The following is an 18,346-nucleotide window of genomic DNA, read 5'->3' as shown; positions in this document are numbered from 1 at the left end:
CATCGAAATCCGGTTAAGAATAATACCAACGACGATCCCACCAATAAACGTAACACCGTTGCGGTTTAAACCCTTAGAAGGTGTGACCCGTACAGTTTTTTATTTCCCTTAGACAACGGGGTGAACTACAAGGACCAGACTTAAGCGAGGAATCAACTCACCGAGTAGAAGTACGGGTAAAAGTTGGCGCAGGATTTGAACCACCGCCTGCACCATTCTGGATGCCACTCAAACATTTAATAAGCCTCTTGCAGGGTGATGGGTCGACGACTCACTTTCACGCTCACTATCGCATTCCACTTTTACACCCCCCCAACAGTACAATCTCACCACTGGCTATTTTTACGCTGTGCAGAAAAACGTCGGCTTCACGCCGACTGGCTGACCGGAAATTCCCCGGTTATCCTCCTGCGATGATGACCACCGATCGGTCTCTCTCTCTCTCTCTCTCTCTCTGTTTCCTCGGTGTCGGATGCGATTCCTCCTCTTATATAAGCTTCGTAGTCCCGAAGCTTCTGGTTCCGCGGCCGTTTTACATCTCGCAAAATCGTCGTCCCTCACGGCCGTTTTTCAACAGCCCGCTTATCTACCTCTCGAACTTTTATCTCCCCCCTCTTGGCGCCCCGATGCCATAACCGGCCGGTTATCGCGGGCTCGGCGCTTCCACTCTCACTCTCTCTCTTTTTCTCTCTTTCTCTCGCTAAAAATTTTCCCGCCGAAAATTTACCCGCCACGAAGTAACGCCTAGGTGGTAATTGCTGTTGTTAAAACAGCTGCCTCTCCGGAGGCGTCTCTGGAATGCAATTTTCCACCCTGTAGAAAGTTTGGCATGAGTCGGCCTCCGCCTTTCCAAGCATGCAGATAAGACCCCGTATAGCCTCCGGCCGGATGGAAATCCTTCCTCCGAGCTTCAATCCAGTTTATAAGAAACGGAAGCTACAGTCTTACAGACGGTGAAAAAGTACCCCGATTCGCGAGGAACCGAGCTGGGAAAAATCCGCAGTTCAAAAAATGATCGTTCCAATCTATCCCCACATATGCTGTATACTGTATTCGAAAATAGATGTAAAAAGGTTATTATTTCCACAGCGAATATATCGAGAAGCGAAGAAACGAGCACGGAGCTACTTTAATTATCCATTTTTCAGACGGCCATATATTTTTGTGCTATACTCGAGGTCACTTGGCTGGGTGCCTAAATTTTTCAGATTGTTTTTTTTTCGCCCCTCTCTCTTCCTCTGCTCTCGGTTTAATATGTACGTGTTCAATAGATATAAATGTGTATATATACACGTATATTCATATATCATAATATCTTCTCCTCCTCGATTCTTCCTCGAGTTAATCAGCACCTCCAGGAAATCTCGAATCTGATTTAAATGCGCCACGCTGTAATTCACACCCTCGTCCGTTCCCCCTTGCAACGACACGTGCTCACTCCTCGACTATTCCCGAACCGACACCCACGGCTTCGAAGAAGATGCGAGACGCGCGATGTCTGGCCGACTACTAACTGACGCGCGCACCGAGCAGTAGCTCAACCCTGTTCGTTGCCAGACAGCCCGATTCACTCCGAGGTCCGCCGCCCTCTTCTGCTCGGCTTCGCGAGCTTTGCGAGCTTCGCGCCCAGATCATCCAGAATTTACGTATTTCAAGCGTCGGATGACTTCGGAATTTATGGGATTAGGGATGCTGGAACATGTACGACCCGGCCTAAAGAGGATTGAAACGAAAACGTGACGACGCGGGAGCTTGAAGAATGTCACCGAATCAGCTATGCTGATATTAATAGCGTTACGTCCGACTGAAAAAGTACCCGTGGTTAAAAGGACAAAGTTCTGAAGTACTCAATTTCAACTCCGAATACCTCTTTGTTCTAGCAGTATCATACAATATTCTCCCATTCGCTCTCGCCGCTTTTCCATTCTGATAAACGACAACTCCCTTTATTCGTACACGTATCAACGAATTGTTCACCAGTCGTATGATCAAAATTATGATTGATAATAATGTGTTCCTTGTGAAGAAGCACAAGTTTATGGTATTCTATGAATTATTACGCATCGAATTTTTTATCTATCAACTTACGAGCTGGAGGAAAAAAAAACTTGTTAAGTATTATACGCTTTCGTTCTATGGAAAATAACATGACAAGCTCCGAATTTTTGCGGATGAATCAGCTGAGCAATTGTACAATATTACATCGATCTTTCAGTAACCCGGTGGATATCATAGGGTTTGTAATATGATTTCCAGCATGCATTCTAGCGATAAATAATCTGTGTTATCCAATCTCTCGTCCCTCTTCCCTTGTCCAATCGCTGTCCAAATCAACGTCAGCAATTCAGTGGAATCGAATTTTCATACGATATAATTTCGATAGATCGAAAATGATCGAGTATATGTATATATTCGAAAAAGCATCGAGAATAATTTGACAGAAAATTGTGATGTCAGGCAGTGGCTGACGGATCCCACAAATGCAGCGCATAGAGCTATAATAAGATGATGCTGTATACAGACTTTACATGTATGTATAAATATATATGTATAGGTACAAGAGACACGAGTCGGGTGGATAAATACATTATAGAGAAAGGAGCGGCGTGAGAAGGGTGAAAGGCTGCGAGGTGGCAAAGCGCGGGGAAAAGAAACCAAAGTTTCCCACCCCTCGTTTTCTTATCTCGGTCCGTCTCTGTCTCTCCGGCGCCTGACAACCCCCGCGAGCCTTGGCTAAAGCTGACTTGACTCAACCAATGTAACCGCCGTCGTCGGCACCATTTTTATGTTTTTTCTTTCGGCATGTCACGCCGTAGCGAGTGCTTGCTTTTCCTTTTCGAGAATCCATGAGGGGTTGCCTTCCTTATACGTATTATACCGAGGTAAAGCTCGCACTCTCGCTTTCGAAAAAAAATCTCTACGTGTATAACATTTTCCACGAACTCGCGCGATCCAACTATTCCTATAATATTGTATATTCGGGGCAGAAATTAGAACGCGGCGGTGAATCAATTACGTCACTTTCCACAAGGTTAAACTAACTTTTGCTATGAGATTAGAAAAGTTCGGAATCACAGCTGTCGACTCAAGTTTTTATTATGTTATCGCGCCTGTGATTTGACCATAATTCCGTTTAAATATTTTGAGTTGATTATTGTACGACTGTCGAGGCACAGTAAGCCTTTTACTTTATTTAAAAATATGATAATTTTTACCACTTTTCTAGCGATCTACAACCACCTCGAAGTAATTTGTTAGAATATATTTTCCGATGTGCGGACGTATGTTACTTATGTTATGCTGAAAGAATTAGAATATTTCCAACAAAAAAGCCCAGGAATCTTTAAAACTTGTTTATCGCTTCGAGCACGCGACTTGATTTTGGAATTTGAATCCCAAATTTTTTGAACAAATTGATGAACAATTTTTTTTTCATAATCGTATACATTTGAAATTTTTTTCCTTAACATTTGGGCTCCGAGCTCGAACCCAAAATGGTATTTGTGAGTCTAAAATTTTTTTTTATCTGTTACAAGTTGGACAGTGATGTCAGGAGATGCGCCACCGCAAAAGCCCTCGATTTCGGAGTCATTAGCTACTTATATGCGCCATGCCGCGATTTTATTATTAATTTCAATGAAATAATTCAAAAATGTTCTTAAACATCTCAATGATAAAGCCCTCAAACTCAAATTGCTCCAAGTGTTTTCATTTTCTTTGAAAAAAACTACTGAAAATAGGTATTATTTTAGCCCGTCCAAGCTGAATCCCCCCCATTAACGTCACAATGATGCCCACTAATCTATATAGGCACCAATTGAATAAACAAGTGGTATCTCGGCCAAAATACGGGATAAAAACCTAGCAAAGTCACGATACGAGTATAACTGCTACAACCTATAAGTACCTACATCCAGAAACCCCCTGTTCCTTGCTCCGTGTTGCCTTTAATATACTCCCTTGTATAATTCACGGCTATAGAGATTTCTCTCTGGCTATAGCTACCGATACATCTGTAACGTATATGCATACATATAGCCCGATGGGTGGATCTTGTGTCACAAAGATTAATTGCCTGTAAGTACACCCTCGTGAATTTATGCCTAGGTAAATAATTGCAGGTTTCGTTCTACAGCCGATACATTGCATTATTATACAAAGCACCCTATATTACACTTGATCCCCTCATAGTTTTCCACCTGCGCCCCGACCTATATCCGATACCTTCTTCGTCCGTGGCTGGAATCCAAGAACCGCAAGTTGTATTATTCTTGGTATTCTGCAGTATCCAGTGCTGATAACGAGCCAATTTCCGGTCGGTGGGAAGAAAGCCGGTGCATTTATCGACGGTCTCTGCCTCCGATTGTTTCAGTCGAAAGTACCGGAATCGTAGAAATAATTGGTGAAAGTTATAGTAAGCAGATTTCTGAATAACTGCGATTTGTCAAGAGTTGACTGAACACGCTTGCGGCGGTAATCGAAGATGCTCGTATTATCTATCTATGGCAAAAATCTAACATATTTTGGCTATTTTTTATCGCGTGATTATCCGAGTGCTTAACATAATATTCGTTTCCTCGCGTAACTTACAGCCATTGGCGAAATTCTCAGCTCTGTAGAATAATTGTTCCGTTGCACTATATTATTTCTAACTCGACTTCAAGTTATTAGTTAAGTATAGTGCCATCTTCGATCCAGCCGACCGAACGGAGCGAAGCGGAGATGTGGTATCACAGAATCCAAGTGGCAGTAAACGCAAACGAATAATATGACTGTACAATTTTTCAAGATTAACCTTCCCTAGAGAGCAGATGAAACAACGTAAAAAAGAACGCATAAATTCTGTACCAAGACGAAATCTTTGAAAATCCATTTTCAGTGCAAAATCTTTAAGTTTATCCGTGCAAAAACAACCTTTGTTATTTTTAATACGTTTTAATGGTCTACTATGAATTGAAATTATCGTTTTGAGATTTTTACTTATAATTGAAAAAAGTTTTCTTATTGTACGTGCAAATAAACGCTGATTCAGTCATCATTTCAGGCGACGACTCTTAAAAATCCCGCTAGTTTATGAAGTGAATGCTAGCGCTCAAGCGGAGATACGAAGAACCTGAATCCGTACACGGCAAATTAGTAAATATCTTAATTTATTCCAGCTAAGCACTCTCTAGATATAGCTAACTGTTTCGAGACTTTGGCACTTGGCAGAAGGCTGCTAGTGGAAAGCGGAGTGTTTAAAGTGTGCTTGGTTTATTTATATTGTTGATAGTAATATTAAAAACATGGCAACGTATCTAGCGAGAAATCTAATACGCCTAAATCACGGTATCGGCTCACAAACCGCAGGTAAAATCGATAAACACACCGATTTATAACGATTTTTTTCTCGGCTAGATTGATAGACTTTAAGAAATCGATCAGTGTGTAATTGGATGAGCCATCGCCCCGCACATACCGTGCCATTCAATTGTGCCCCTTGCCCTGCTTGGCTCAACGCGGTGCAAAGTACACTCGGTCACGTTCCGCATGCTGTTGCAATTGAAGCTAATTAGCCAATCGGTAATATGCAAAACACGATTGAGGAAACCGTAATTTGCCACAGGAATACCTCATGCCCATTGTTTTCTAATTTTGCCATCAAGCTGAAGTCAGCCGACAGATTCAGCAATCAAGCGCAATATACAATTTTTCACTAATAATACTGTGATAAAAGTACTACATGTTTTATGAAATTTGGCAAGATTTAATTCTACCAGGCTTCACTGTCTTATTTTTATTACTGTTAGCATATTCGGCTGATAGAGTAAGCCTTCTTTTATTTTTAAAAGTCTATTACCCTACCCATTCACAATTTTTTTCATATTTGTTCCAAATAACTTTTCAACTCTTCGCTCGCATCTGAAGGAGCAAAGTGCGATGCTAATCTGTTTAATTTGTGCATGTAGCTCTTCCTCTGGCTTTGAAAAACCTCAACGGAACCAGAAATGGGGACAGAGGTTATGCGACAAAGGGGGGAAGTCCGGCTGGAAAGAATATCGTCTACATCGATGGAGTTCGCACTCCGTTTCTTTTGTCAGGCACACAATACAGCAAGCTCATGCCTCATGATCTTGCCAGGCATGCCCTGCTGTGAGTTTTATGTATTTATTTATTTATTTTATTGGTTGAAAGATTTAAAACCAAAATTTATTACACCTGAAAATGAAGAGGTTTAACGTAATACCCAACCTGTTGGAACATTAATTTCAGGAGCCTTGTAAACAAGACTGGAATTGACAAAGACTTGGTAGAATATATAACGTACGGCACAGTTATCCAGGAAGTCAAGACCTCCAATGTTGGTCGAGAAGCAGCACTGGCTGCAGGCTTCAGCCAGAAGACACCCGCACATACTATAACCATGGCGTGTATCAGCAGTAATCAGGCTATAACTACTGGCGTTGGTCTGATTGCCTGTGGCGTGTACGACGTTATCGTTGCCGGTGGTGTAGAGTTCATGTCCGATGTACCAATCAGGCACAGCCGCAACATGCGATCCTTAATGCTGCGTGCCAATAAAGCAAAGACTTTACCTCAGAAGTTGGGTCTCCTGGCTAGCATCAGGCCTGGCCACTTTGTTCCAGAGGTAAGCAGAAAGTTATAAATTGTTGTAATGAATAGTTGTGTTAAATGTCAATATTTAACCATGTATTTCGATTCTGTTAGTTGCCAGCGGTAGCTGAATTCTCTAGCGGAGAAACCATGGGTCACAGTGGCGACAGGTTAGCTTCAGCATTTGGAGTAACTCGGGCAGAACAGGACCAGTATGCCTTGCGCTCGCATACTCTCGCTTCCCAAGCCCAACAGCAAGGATTTTTATCTGATATTGCGCCATTCAAAGGTAATTCCCTCAACGTTACTGGATAATTTCATAGCACATGTATATTTGTTGATTAACACAGTTTCACATCTTTTCAGTGCCTGGTGTGAATGAGGTCATTGACAAGGACAATGGAATTCGAGTTTCTACACCAGAACAGCTAGCTAAGCTTAAGCCAGCGTTTGTTAAACCATACGGGACTGTTACAGCAGCTAACGCATCTTTCCTGACTGACGGAGCATCCGCTGCTCTCATCATGACTGAAGAAAGGGCTAAGCAGCTTGGACTGAAACCAAAAGCATATCTGAGGAACTTTACTTATGTATCGCAGGATCCGGTCGACCAATTGCTCCTGGGACCTGCCTATGCTATCCCAAAGGTAAAATTATCTTCCCTAGCTTTTATTTTGACCCTGTCATACGAATACGAAATTTGGCTGGTTTAAGTACTGGAACTATAAAATTCGAACATATGGAACAAATTTTTTGATCCCCCAATTAATGGAAATATCTAGTTACATTAAATACAGGTTGCACGAAATACAAAAATGTATATAAATTAAACGCCTTACAGGTGTTGGAAAAAGCCGGCCTGGGCTTGAATGACATAGGAGTCTGGGAAGTGCATGAGGCGTTTGCTGCACAAATTCTAGCAAACTTGAAAGCCATGGATTCTGATTGGTTTGCACAGAAATATATGGGTAGATCAGGTAAAATTGGTGTGCCAGATATCAACAAGTGGAACGCTTGGGGTGGTTCTCTGTCTATCGGACATCCCTTCGCCGCTACTGGAGTTAGATTAGCAACTCACACAGCAAACCGCATGATCAGAGAGGATCAACAATTCGGGCTAATTGCTGCCTGCGCTGCTGGTGGTCAGGTCAGCAATGATTTCTTATTTTATTATACACAAATTTTAATTCTTGGATCTTGAAGCCTGGCATACGCTACAGTAATCAATGACGAATGAACCATTTATCTTTATTTACAGGGAGTTGGAATGATACTGGAGAGACACCCAGATGCCAAACTTTAACGGAACTGCAGAATAACAAACTATTCTAATCTTCTATTCGTAAATACGATACACTGCATTAAACGATTTATAAATGCAAAAGAGTACGAACCCTTTCAAAACTATGCTGAAAGAACGAATTTATATTTTTACAGTCGGAGATATCTGTTATGTAAATGTGTACATGTATATATTTTTTAAGATTTATTACACCTTGAAAAAAGGAACAAAAAAGCGTAATGAAATAGTACAATAAATCATGATCCATTTAAAATTTTCCTTAGTTCATTTCATATGCATAGCTGACGATACATACACACATATATAAGTAAAACAAATATGGGGATGAATTAAACATAGTACTAAATAAAATGAGGATCATGTGTCGTTAAATGGAATCTAACTGCTTGATCAAGAATCACCCTTGTATCCCGACAGCCCTGCAACGCTCGTTGCCTGAGCCCTTCGAGCCTGGAGAGATGGAGTCGTGCGCCAGTTCCTTGCGCCACGACTACTAAACCGGAATTGTCGGTATCTGACTCATAATTACAGCCAGGGGCTCCTGGTAAAGCAACGACAGTTAATGTCGTCGCTCCTGTACATTCCTCCATATGATTTGCATCGACTATTCCTGTTCCAGATCCTGTCTCATCCTTACTGTCGATTTCTTCCGAAGCTCCCATGCTGGCTATCGTTGCTGTGCATCCTACAGAGTAATCCTGTAAGTAAAGCATATCAAATTTCATTGTTTTTATAGTAGAAATCAGTAAAAGCACAGTGCGTAAGAAGTTATTATTAGAAGTACCTTAATGGGAATACCAGCGTCGATTAGAGCGAGAGTCGCTGCGTTTACTGCTGCGCAATAATCACTGCCGTCGGACTGAAGGACTTCGACAAACACGTCGATTTGAGAGCGAGGATACAGTTCTACTTGTACAATAGCTTCGATAGCCCTGCGTAGCTGCAGGGACGTTTCTTGGGTCTTCCGATCACCGCGTGGTCGTTTCTTGCGCTCACCGGCACTAAAACTGAACACAGCCATACTGTACTGGCAATTTATAATTCCCGTGCCACTTCTGTTCCCACCACGACCCCCTCCTCTTGGCTGTAGCAAACAATTGTTATTGTCAATGAGCAAGTTAAGAGAATTATGGATGTGAATAACTGAAATATGTCATAGCAAATAACCTGATGGGGCCCGTACACTGCAGCCAAAACTTTTGTGTTGCCCTGTTCTAGGTAAGCACTCCCATCCGACTGCCCGAAGACACCCATTCGAACTCGAATCTGTCTCAACTCATTTGCTCGTCGTCCATCGACTCTTAGTCCTTGGTCCGACACTAAGTCTTGGCCAGACATTGTGAAATTTACTTTGTATACTTTCGGTATCACTTTCCTTTTACAATTAGTCGATTGTAGAATCGCGTGGTGTACCCGTTTGTTGTCGATCTTGACCCAACCTAATTTGTCTCGGCCTTTCAACCACGCTTTCGTGAGGCTTTGACGGCTTTGACCATAATCTTTCCTGCTATACCGTGGCTATACTAATAACTAAAGTGAGCTAGGTGTTCGACGGTAAGTAAAGATATGTTTTGTTGGTAACATGAATCATCGGAATAAACGAAGATGGAAAGCCCAACGACACCCACGAAACACTTACCAAACGCGTTCGTGTACCGGCAGCACTGTCAAATTACTAAGATATAAGATTATCGACTAGCGTTCGCCCACTTCGCCCTCCGAACGCGCACGGAAAGTTAATCAGGTTAATGTAAATAATATTATTCAGTGTTCAAATTAAGCGCACAAATTTGTGCTTAGGCATGATCAGCATGTTTAAATTCGCTAGTAACTAGTTTGTAGCGCTAGAAATCCCTTGAACAGACGCAGATTTACCCACGAACTCGGCAGCGCAAAAGAGATAAGAGATGATTGACAGCACTGGGAGCTAACTTCGAAACACACCCTTTAGAGCCAAAGTGGATGTGAGGTGTTGTGCCCTTTATAAGTCAATGGTTGTGCCTTGAAAAATGTACGCAAGCCACTGACAGTACGGTAGTCGCTTTCCAATGCGGCCTCGAAGGTTTTCTGCGATTCTAGGGCATTTTCTTCTCGGCCAAGTGGTATGCTTGGTGGCAAGAGGCGTGAAGTGTGCTTGACGAGGCTTTGACAGACCCACGACAGTCGGTAGTTTATAGATTTACCCACACCTTTTCTGTAAAAACAAAGATTTAATTCTTTGGTGTTACGCTTACCGAATCAAAATTGTTCCCGATATAATTTAGTTCTAATCTGAGAACTTACTGACAGCTGAATTACGTGTAGAAATCATGGTTTCCGAGCCGCTGTTGTTCGCGTTTGCTCTATTCGACACCGGCGCTGTGCTTTTTCTGCTTGTGTATTTTGTATCCTTTTTTAATTGTAATGCTTTTTGATTAGCGTTATATTACGCTGTACGTTATCGATGAATTTACGTTGCATAAACATCTCGGTGTATGTTGTTTGATGTTTACTCGGTTGCTTTGACGTAGTCCAAGATTTCTAGGGAATTTCACGTTGTCATGTTTCGCCCATGGTGCCTTAGAATACCCTAAATAAACGTCAGGGAGTAGTAGGGTGCAACAACCGCCAATTCAAAGTCTGCAACGAAACCCACGGCGATGACCGAAGACTGTCAAAGACGGTTGCCCTAACTGGGTTTTGTGTATCTAACGAGATTGAGTGTTAAACAGCTCCCGCAGGTAAAAAAGGATCGCTAACACGGATTCTTATGGCTCTAGGCCCACTTACCCGCTGAGTGATGGTCTGGAAATGTTTTTTTTTTCAGCGGTAACCGTCTGCATACTTCCGTCAACGCTCGCGTCAAATATGTCGTTGAAATAGTTCCATTGTTCTGTGTTGGGCAGCAAAAATGTTAATAGGCTTATAGAAGACACCAATATCGTGGTTTCGTTTTGGTTAACAATCAGTCCTGCAATATGCGTGTACAATGTATATGACGTACAAGTATATCTTGTCTATGATTTATAATAGAAACCTACAGATAAAAGAAGATGAAAACTCGAAATATATTTATAGATGTGAAAACGTCTTGAATAAATAGTCTTACAAAACGCACCTGTTTAATTGACATTGACGACTTTCCGTTTATATCTCTGTTTAAATAGATTCTGCATAGTTTCAGGGGAGTTTATATCGTTTATTTGTCTTTCACGACCCGCACGGTTTTTGAGAATTGGTAGCAGCCACGAGTTTGTCGCAGTACATAAATTAAAAATAGCCCTATATTAAATAATCGCTCAATTCAACGTCTATCTCACCGTCGTTTGCAGTTTTTAATGCAAGCAGATATTACGCAAGCTCTAAAGCGGCGCCTCTCGTGTCGAGATTGCTCTGGGAAAACTATACGTTGCATCTTTCAAAGTTTAAATTACCTAGTTAACCTGACCCCGGTGTCGAACTTTTTCTTCTTTGGCAATCAGAGTATCACGTGTCCATATAGATATACGCATAAAATTTACAATTTCGTGCACAGGTAGTTTAGAAAACTTATTCGTTTGCTTGTTTTCTCGCGGGTAACGATGATATGATGTCGGTATGAATTTCCTCCCAGGATTAACATATCATACATCATTATTCGTGCCTCGAACTTACGCTCGATGCCGTGCCGAAATGTTTCCAAATGTCCGATTTACACGAGTCCCAGACGCCTTAACAACACATCATCTAGTTTACAACAAAGCTCTCGGTGCTCGTCAGAGAATGGATTATACATTATACCTATGTAGGTGCTCGCAGTGGCTATTTTCTCTCACATGCTTTGTTCAAACCGTTCGTAGGCGCTTCTCTGATTTCCACTATACGTACAGGACACGACAAAAGAAATATCGATTAATCCAAAATAACACGCCACATCTGGCTGTGTGTCCAGCGGAACTGTTTTTATCTGAACCATTACTGAAACTAATTACGGACATGTGTAGATATAATATGAGTGTATATATTTTGTACAAGTACAATGACCCAAACCGTTGCTGTATGCAACGTAAATCAAACATAGCTTATCTTCAGCGATCGTTCATCGTGATGATGCCAGTTAACGCTTGAAGTCATCTGACACGAAATTACACGTTGACATAATGATAGCAAAAAACTATAATCGTTGTATATTAACGTGATGTCGATAAGTTTGCAAACATCTATATATATTCAATTTTAAACTGTGAAAGGCCGAAAAATGATTGCATCGACGACGACGACGATTATGTTTTCGTTTTACGTATGGGGCATTCCTTGTCAAATCGTCCATGAATAATAATTTGAGTTTTTGATTCCATCGAAATTTTTATGAGTGATCACACCTAATGTGATAAGCTTTAGGGATTTTTTTTCGATTTTCGGTCTTTCGCAGTTTAAAATTAAATATGGGATGGCCAGCCTGCGAAAAACAGACGAATAATGTGAGTGGTGCCGAGTCGGCGGTGACCGAGTGTTAACTTTCAAGATATTCTCTCAGTATGTATGTATACACTTTATAGGCTGTCCTACAGAAATTGATGTAATAACCGAATCAACATGACTGTCATGTTATTTCAAATTGCCTGAAACAACGTCTGTGCGTGATCTTTATAATTTCGAGCGTATCAATGGCGGCCATTTTGATTTCTATTCAGTGTTTAAATTCATTGTTGTCGATCAATAATCATTCCACAATCATTTTGTTATGTTGAGAAACTTGACGTGCTCTATTAAAAAACTTAATGTCATCAAACCGAACCGAATCAAACTGGAATAGATGTGCGCAAGTTACGATCGATCAGATGCCGTATCGATCCGTCACGGAACGTGATTCGCGCGAGTTGAAGATGATACCTTCAAAACTATTGAAGATTAATACGAATATTCCTGGTATGAAAGGGTTGATAAAATTCGACAGCATAATTTTTAGAACCATTTCGCTTGAATTATGAATTGAAATAATTAATTGTTCAAACACGAAAATGACGTTAAATTTGACGCAAAAAATATCGTCGAGAGTTGTACATAATGCATCAACGGAGAGTTGTAAAGCCTATAAACTTTAGACGTTATTCTACATCCTACCAGTTTATTGCGTATCCTTATATCTGAAGAGTCCAAGAGCTACGCATACCTATAACATTTTCATTTGACATTTAGCGCTTATTATAATACCCTATATCCAAAGCTTACGTTATACGATATAGCAGAATAATTGGGTGTAGTCTTATAGTCGTTTGAAAATTGGGTGTGTGTGAAAAAACAGAGATGAACAAAGAAAGGGTATAATATAGACAAGAAAATGAATAAAAAGGAAAAACCAGAGTGAAAATGTAAAAGCTAATGATGTGTAAAGGAGTAATGAAATGTACGATATACGGAGGGTAAAGTTTCAAATTAAGATATTGCTGTTATTATCCATCGTTGACCCAGTTTTATTGGCATTATCTCGCGGCGATCGTATAATACCTGACTCTCGGTATAACAGATGTATATACCTATAGCTCTATCATGTATACCTATAGCAATATCGATCTCCACCGGCATAATAGGACTCGGAGGGTTAATCCTGGAGGAAAGGATGAAACAGAGCGGAGGTATGCACGCGGCTCACATAGTAGGAGTGCGGGGGTGGGGGGCGTAATTTCTGAGCTCTGTGATTGTTCTTGGATTAGATTTTCCTTAACAAGAACGGCAGGTGATTACGCTTTCGGACCTTGAATGCGATTACCTGAACGCCCAGCAGTGCTGCTCGAAATTGAACACGGTAATTCCGGTTTTGCCTAATTGTCACCGTGCACAGTGTTTACAACAACCGCACATCAATTTGCTGGATGTCAATTATCGAGGAATTCCCGTCTTGCTCAACCTCGACGCCAAAACGATCGCCTAAATAATTGTTATTCAAAGATATTCGGTGCTAAAAATATTCCGATTTTCTACCTCGTTATTTCTTCGTCGTCGACGTCGACTTTCCCACGCCTTTTAATATTATGATATCGTTACGCCGTATTGAGAGGCCCGAATGATTCTTGACCCAATTATACGTTACAACTACTTTTCATCTCGAGTATCACACGTGTGTACACTTTTCTCTTATCAACCGCAACGATGCACAGACACACGTGTCAACGTATATACATTTACTGCAAAAGCGGAACCTGCGCGAACACTTCAATCGCGAAATCATTTTACAGAGGACGGAAACTCGACGGATATGCAACGTTTGATAAAAAAAATATGTATATATATATATATATATATGAGGCGATGGTTTCAAGGAGGCATATATATGTTTCACTCAAAATGCCGAATCAATTCGACGTTTGTGCAAATGAGAGAATCTTTCAGTCCTTGTACAAAAGAATTCATTTAGCTAATTGTAGGTTTTTGATTGTTCAATTGTTTCTTTCATTATTCCCCACGATGCTTTCCTTTTTGCACATTTCTATATTGTTCCTTTCGCGCAGTGGGTTCTACCGAAAATCGTCGGGCACGTCTTCCTCGTCGTCCTGCTACTCTTCCACGGTCAATGGATCCTCATGGTCGTCAATTTACCGATGGCTCTTTGGCTCGTGTACGAATTTCTGACAGTACCCACGGGCAACATGGGGATCTACGACCCAACCGAGATCCACAACCATGGCCAGCTGAAGAAACACCTCAGGGACTGCATGGTCTATCTCGGATATTATCTCGTCTTCTTCTTCATATATCTGTACTGGTGAGTCCGCAAGTTCACAGCGCTTATTAGATATGTGTCCTCTCTTCACAGCTTACGCAATCTTTTTGAACAAGAAAAGCTTTCCCATGTTATTGAAACTAATATAACTACTAATGACGTTTCCTCGTAACGATTCATACTGAGGAAAAACCGTTATTTCGCGATATTTCGAATTGTCTGAAATTTAGAAAACCGCAATTAATAAGACAAAACACACTCGCATATTTCGAAATCTTAGTTCCTTAAAAATCACTGTAGAATTAAAAAAATTATTATCCTTCAACATCTCGTTACGGTAACGTTACTATACCTTCAACCTTGTTTTTCCCCCAGTTTTGAATTTCGAAGTTGCTATTTGCGCTCTGCTTTATACCAGTCGCTGACATTCGAGCCGCAGTGAATCGTGAATGGCATATTTCAAAATTTCTCCAACTGTACAACATGTGTACATAGATTGTTGGAATATTTGGTGTTCCCGTCCGTTAACTCGTACAAAATGTCGGATATACCGGTATAATTTATGACTGTATAACCACGCTGCATGCATGGTTTCGCAATAGCGTTAAATACTAGGCATATTTTTCTCAAATATCAACATTTTTACAGCATGATTATTGCGCTACTGAAGGGGGATCCGATCAGAAGAGACGAAGACGACATGGTTGAGTTTTAGTCTAATCACATAACAGCTTCGATCCATTGTGATAATTTTTCTTTCCCATGCATGTATACATCAAAAGTTTGACCATGTATGTTCATTTTTTTTTTTTTTTTTTTTTCTTAGACCATTAGTGTACAGTAATAACCACTCTAATTTATTTATAATTTATAAGGTATCATTTCAATCGCGGTTCTAATCAAGAGACTGAAAATTTCCACGATCATTATATAATATATGATCTTGTATAAGTACGTTACCGCAATGCCGTAATAATCGGAAAAATAGCTAATTAAAAAAGTTACCTTCTCCTTAACTAATGAAAAAAACAAAAATGGTAGTACTGAATTCAGTTATTTTTTTCCCCTGGAATGCGCGCAGTAAATATTTCTTCCTTACCACTTACAATCAGTGTTAATTGCATATTTTCACTGTTTGTGAAGAATCGTTGCACAACTTTCGATTTCGAAACCGAAATATGTCGACACCATGTAATCTTCAAAGTTTATATTACGTAAACGTTTACAACGAAACGTTTATACACCTTTATTCTGATTACATTGTCCGCAATGTAATGAAGATCTAACATTGTGTATATATATTTTTTTTTACTTAATCCGATTTCTCGAATTTCGGTGATTAAAGCACTCCCCCAGACGAAATTTGAAACCTAAAATATAAACGAAGATCAAAATATTATACGATCAAACATTATAACAATGGAGAAAGTTTCGCCGTCGGCTGAAAAAAAAATGAAACAAACATCAACCGATCATTTCGTTTTTCGAACATACCCATGTCCAGTCATACGTATAATATATTATTATTATTATTTCTATTATTATTATCGGCCAGCCTTCAATCGTGTAATACAAATGTGGTATGCGCAATGTACATCGTCGTGTATATTTTTTTGTACTATCGCGATATCGGTGTAGTACAATACACTTCATTGTTTTCATTCCCGCTTGCCTACAACAATCATCGTATACATACCTACGTACGTGGTAAATACGCGTAGAGCCCTTTGTTCAAACATGTTTTTCGCCCCTGTCGGCCTGTGAATTGCCCTCGGAATTGCCTGTGTTAGCCGCCGTGACCGGGTAACAGTTTTATCTCAAACATATATACGACGACCCTCCTCCTCCCCCCCCCCCCGCCCTCTCTCTGCAACACGAGGCAGACGGTGGATGATTTAAACTTCGCGTGTTGCTTTTTCTTTTTACGTTGTTTATTACTTTTAAAAAATTTTTTTTACCCCTTTTTATAATATGAACGAAAATTTCTCTCACTTCTTTTACCCAATTTTTTTTTTTTTACGTTGTCGGCGCAATATGTGTACATGTGTACTGTAAATAGATTTAAATTGTCTTGCTACGGTGCGATACAACGCCGAAATTATATGTATAATAATAATAATAATAATAATAATAATAATAATAAACTTCAGTTACGCGGATACTTTAAATTATTATACGTACCGTAATGCATATGTAATTAAGCCAAGTTTCAAGCCAGTGCGTACAAGTATAATAAATTAACGGTATAAGCCTGTATTATAGTTATATACCTATGCATATAATGTAGAGCTAGTCATGTGGTCTGGATATATTGAATATACAGGTATATATATATAACAGTTGTACCTAATATGTATTATAAAAGTCGATCCGAAGTTCAATTGAAACGGTTGCTATTATCGTATGTATACTGAAATTATGTATATTTTAATATGTATAGAATTCATCACTGCGGAGCTCCAACTGTTCAATACATATAATTATACAAACACTATTGTACATACGTTATACATGGATTGCACATACTTGCATGAATACATGTTATTGCTCGATTCTTCGACCCCTGCAGCCACTCCCTGTCCGCTTTCGCCTCTGCTCGTACTTTGGTCGGGGTATGTATACATACACATATACATATAATAAAGTTGCTATATTCACGTATCAACGTCCCTCCTTAGTCATTGTTAAGGAGGAAGGTCACCCTGGAGGGTGTCCAATAATTCTCCGCTCTAGAATCCTTCTGGGTTTTTTTTTTTTCCCCCACCCCGTTCGCCTTGCCGGAGTTTTGGCGATTGCAGACGGTTGATCGCGATGAGGAACGAAAAAGGAAAAAAGCAAAGACGATAAACCGGTGCGAAGAAGGGGGGTGGGATGAAATAGAAAAGAAAATAGGACTTTTTGTACATCTAGATAAAATATCTGAACACGCCGTGATTAATTTTCCTTATTTATTTATTTATTTATTTATTTATTTATTTATTTTTTCTCATTATTTCCCCTCCTATTTTTCCTCTTCAAACTTCAAAGGTTTATCCGGATCCTCTTCAGCCCAAACAATGCTACCCGATGATGAGACATTTATTTGAAACGAATTAAAGGAAATCCGCTATAGAATCAAAGGCGCAAGCTGTGTTTACACGTGAATTCTTACACGCGGATGCTAGGCACGTAAGAATATAAATTGTTTGTTTGAGCGAAAGAAAACTTGTTAACGTTACGTTACGAGTTTTGGAATTTCAAAAGCGTGTGTTCAATTGAGTTACGGATCAAATGAACAGAATACCGTTGTTATATTTGAGCTAGACAAAAACAAAAGTCATTATCCAGTCGCGTGTTAGTGCAGACGTATAACGTATAACGTGTGGTATAAGACCGTTTATCGTACTTTAAACGCAAGATTTATCGTGGTAAGTGCATGCTTCTTAAATACTAATAGCTGGCACAACGTGAAACCGAGGTTTCGCTGCAGACAGTCGATATATCTTTCCTCTAAATCTACGTTTGCTTCGTTTTTTTCCCCCCAATTCGGTACGGCATATGGCAATTCCTGTGAGTGCACGTGTCACTCCTCGAGACGATTTAATGTACATCAAGTTGTATTATTTTTTTCTCTTGATATGAAGGTGAGAGGAACTCGCGTTGCATCTACCTATTTTTTAAAATTATTTTTCTTGTAAAACACTGACCCAACAATTCAGAGAATCGCTATATTGCCAGTGATTTGGGACGTATAGGTACACCGTACTTGCATCATTTGTATATAACACAAA

The 18,346-nt window shown here is 40.1% G+C and overlaps 4 protein-coding genes across 4 annotated transcripts in view; 2 read left to right on the top strand and 2 right to left on the bottom strand.

The window, feature by feature from the left end:
- Positions 1-1,519, bottom strand: part of LOC124300426 (uncharacterized) — a 36,770-nt gene extending 35,251 nt beyond the window's left edge. Inside the window, exon 1 of the mRNA XM_046754523.1 lies at positions 162-1,519. Coding sequence (XP_046610479.1) covers positions 162-216 — 55 coding nt within the window. The 5' untranslated portion in view covers positions 217-1,519. The remainder of the gene's footprint in view (positions 1-161) is intronic.
- A 3,669-nt stretch (positions 1,520-5,188) lies between these two features.
- Positions 5,189-8,103, top strand: LOC124300159 (trifunctional enzyme subunit beta, mitochondrial). The gene is made up of 7 exons (XM_046753864.1): positions 5,189-5,349; positions 5,949-6,132; positions 6,253-6,628; positions 6,709-6,883; positions 6,961-7,241; positions 7,436-7,741; positions 7,853-8,103. The coding sequence occupies exons 1-7, from the start codon at positions 5,286-5,288 to the stop codon at positions 7,895-7,897; spliced, it is 1,431 nt and encodes a 476-aa protein (XP_046609820.1). The 5' UTR covers positions 5,189-5,285; the 3' UTR covers positions 7,898-8,103.
- LOC124300160 (exosome complex component RRP41) lies at positions 8,084-9,513 on the bottom strand. Its single transcript, XM_046753866.1, has 3 exons — positions 9,065-9,513; positions 8,682-8,981; positions 8,084-8,595 (listed from the first exon to the last, which is right to left on the bottom strand). Exons 1-3 carry the CDS (start codon positions 9,233-9,235, stop codon positions 8,239-8,241), a joined length of 828 nt encoding a protein of 275 aa, XP_046609822.1. The 5' UTR covers positions 9,236-9,513; the 3' UTR covers positions 8,084-8,238.
- A 480-nt stretch (positions 9,514-9,993) lies between these two features.
- Positions 9,994-17,244, top strand: LOC124300161 (protein cornichon homolog 4). Its single transcript, XM_046753867.1, has 4 exons — positions 9,994-10,281; positions 13,593-13,661; positions 14,365-14,618; positions 15,225-17,244. Exons 1-4 carry the CDS (start codon positions 10,207-10,209, stop codon positions 15,289-15,291), a joined length of 465 nt encoding a protein of 154 aa, XP_046609823.1. The 5' UTR covers positions 9,994-10,206; the 3' UTR covers positions 15,292-17,244.
- Positions 17,245-18,346: the final 1,102 nt, after the last annotated feature.

This window comes from Neodiprion virginianus, chromosome 3, assembly GCF_021901495.1.
Source record: "Neodiprion virginianus isolate iyNeoVirg1 chromosome 3, iyNeoVirg1.1, whole genome shotgun sequence".
Lineage (NCBI taxonomy): Eukaryota > Metazoa > Arthropoda > Insecta > Hymenoptera > Diprionidae > Neodiprion > Neodiprion virginianus.
Note: the sequence above shows the minus strand (reverse complement) of the source record. Positions and strands in the feature narration are given on the sequence as shown.

Bases quoted from the DNA above. Each gene is read 5' to 3' on its own strand.
- LOC124300160 (XM_046753866.1), bottom strand. From the start codon at position 9,235: ATGTCTGGCCAAGACTTAGTGTCGGACCAAGGACTAAGAGTCGATGGA. The intron at 8,982-9,064 runs GTTATTTGCTAT...TGTTTGCTACAG, and splicing joins CAGTGTACGGGCCCCATCAG to CCAAGAGGAGGGGGTCGTGG. The intron at 8,596-8,681 runs GTACTTCTAATA...CTTTACTTACAG, and splicing joins ACGCTGGTATTCCCATTAAG to GATTACTCTGTAGGATGCAC.
- LOC124300159 (XM_046753864.1), top strand. From the start codon at position 5,286: ATGGCAACGTATCTAGCGAGAAATCTAATACGCCTAAATCACGGTATC. The intron at 6,133-6,252 runs GTGAGTTTTATG...CATTAATTTCAG, and splicing joins CTTGCCAGGCATGCCCTGCT to GAGCCTTGTAAACAAGACTG. The intron at 6,884-6,960 runs GTAATTCCCTCA...ACATCTTTTCAG, and splicing joins TGATATTGCGCCATTCAAAG to TGCCTGGTGTGAATGAGGTC.
- LOC124300161 (XM_046753867.1), top strand. From the start codon at position 10,207: ATGGTTTCCGAGCCGCTGTTGTTCGCGTTTGCTCTATTCGACACCGGC. The intron at 13,662-14,364 runs GTAATTCCGGTT...CCTTTCGCGCAG, and splicing joins GCTGCTCGAAATTGAACACG to TGGGTTCTACCGAAAATCGT. The intron at 14,619-15,224 runs GTGAGTCCGCAA...ACATTTTTACAG, and splicing joins TTCTTCATATATCTGTACTG to CATGATTATTGCGCTACTGA.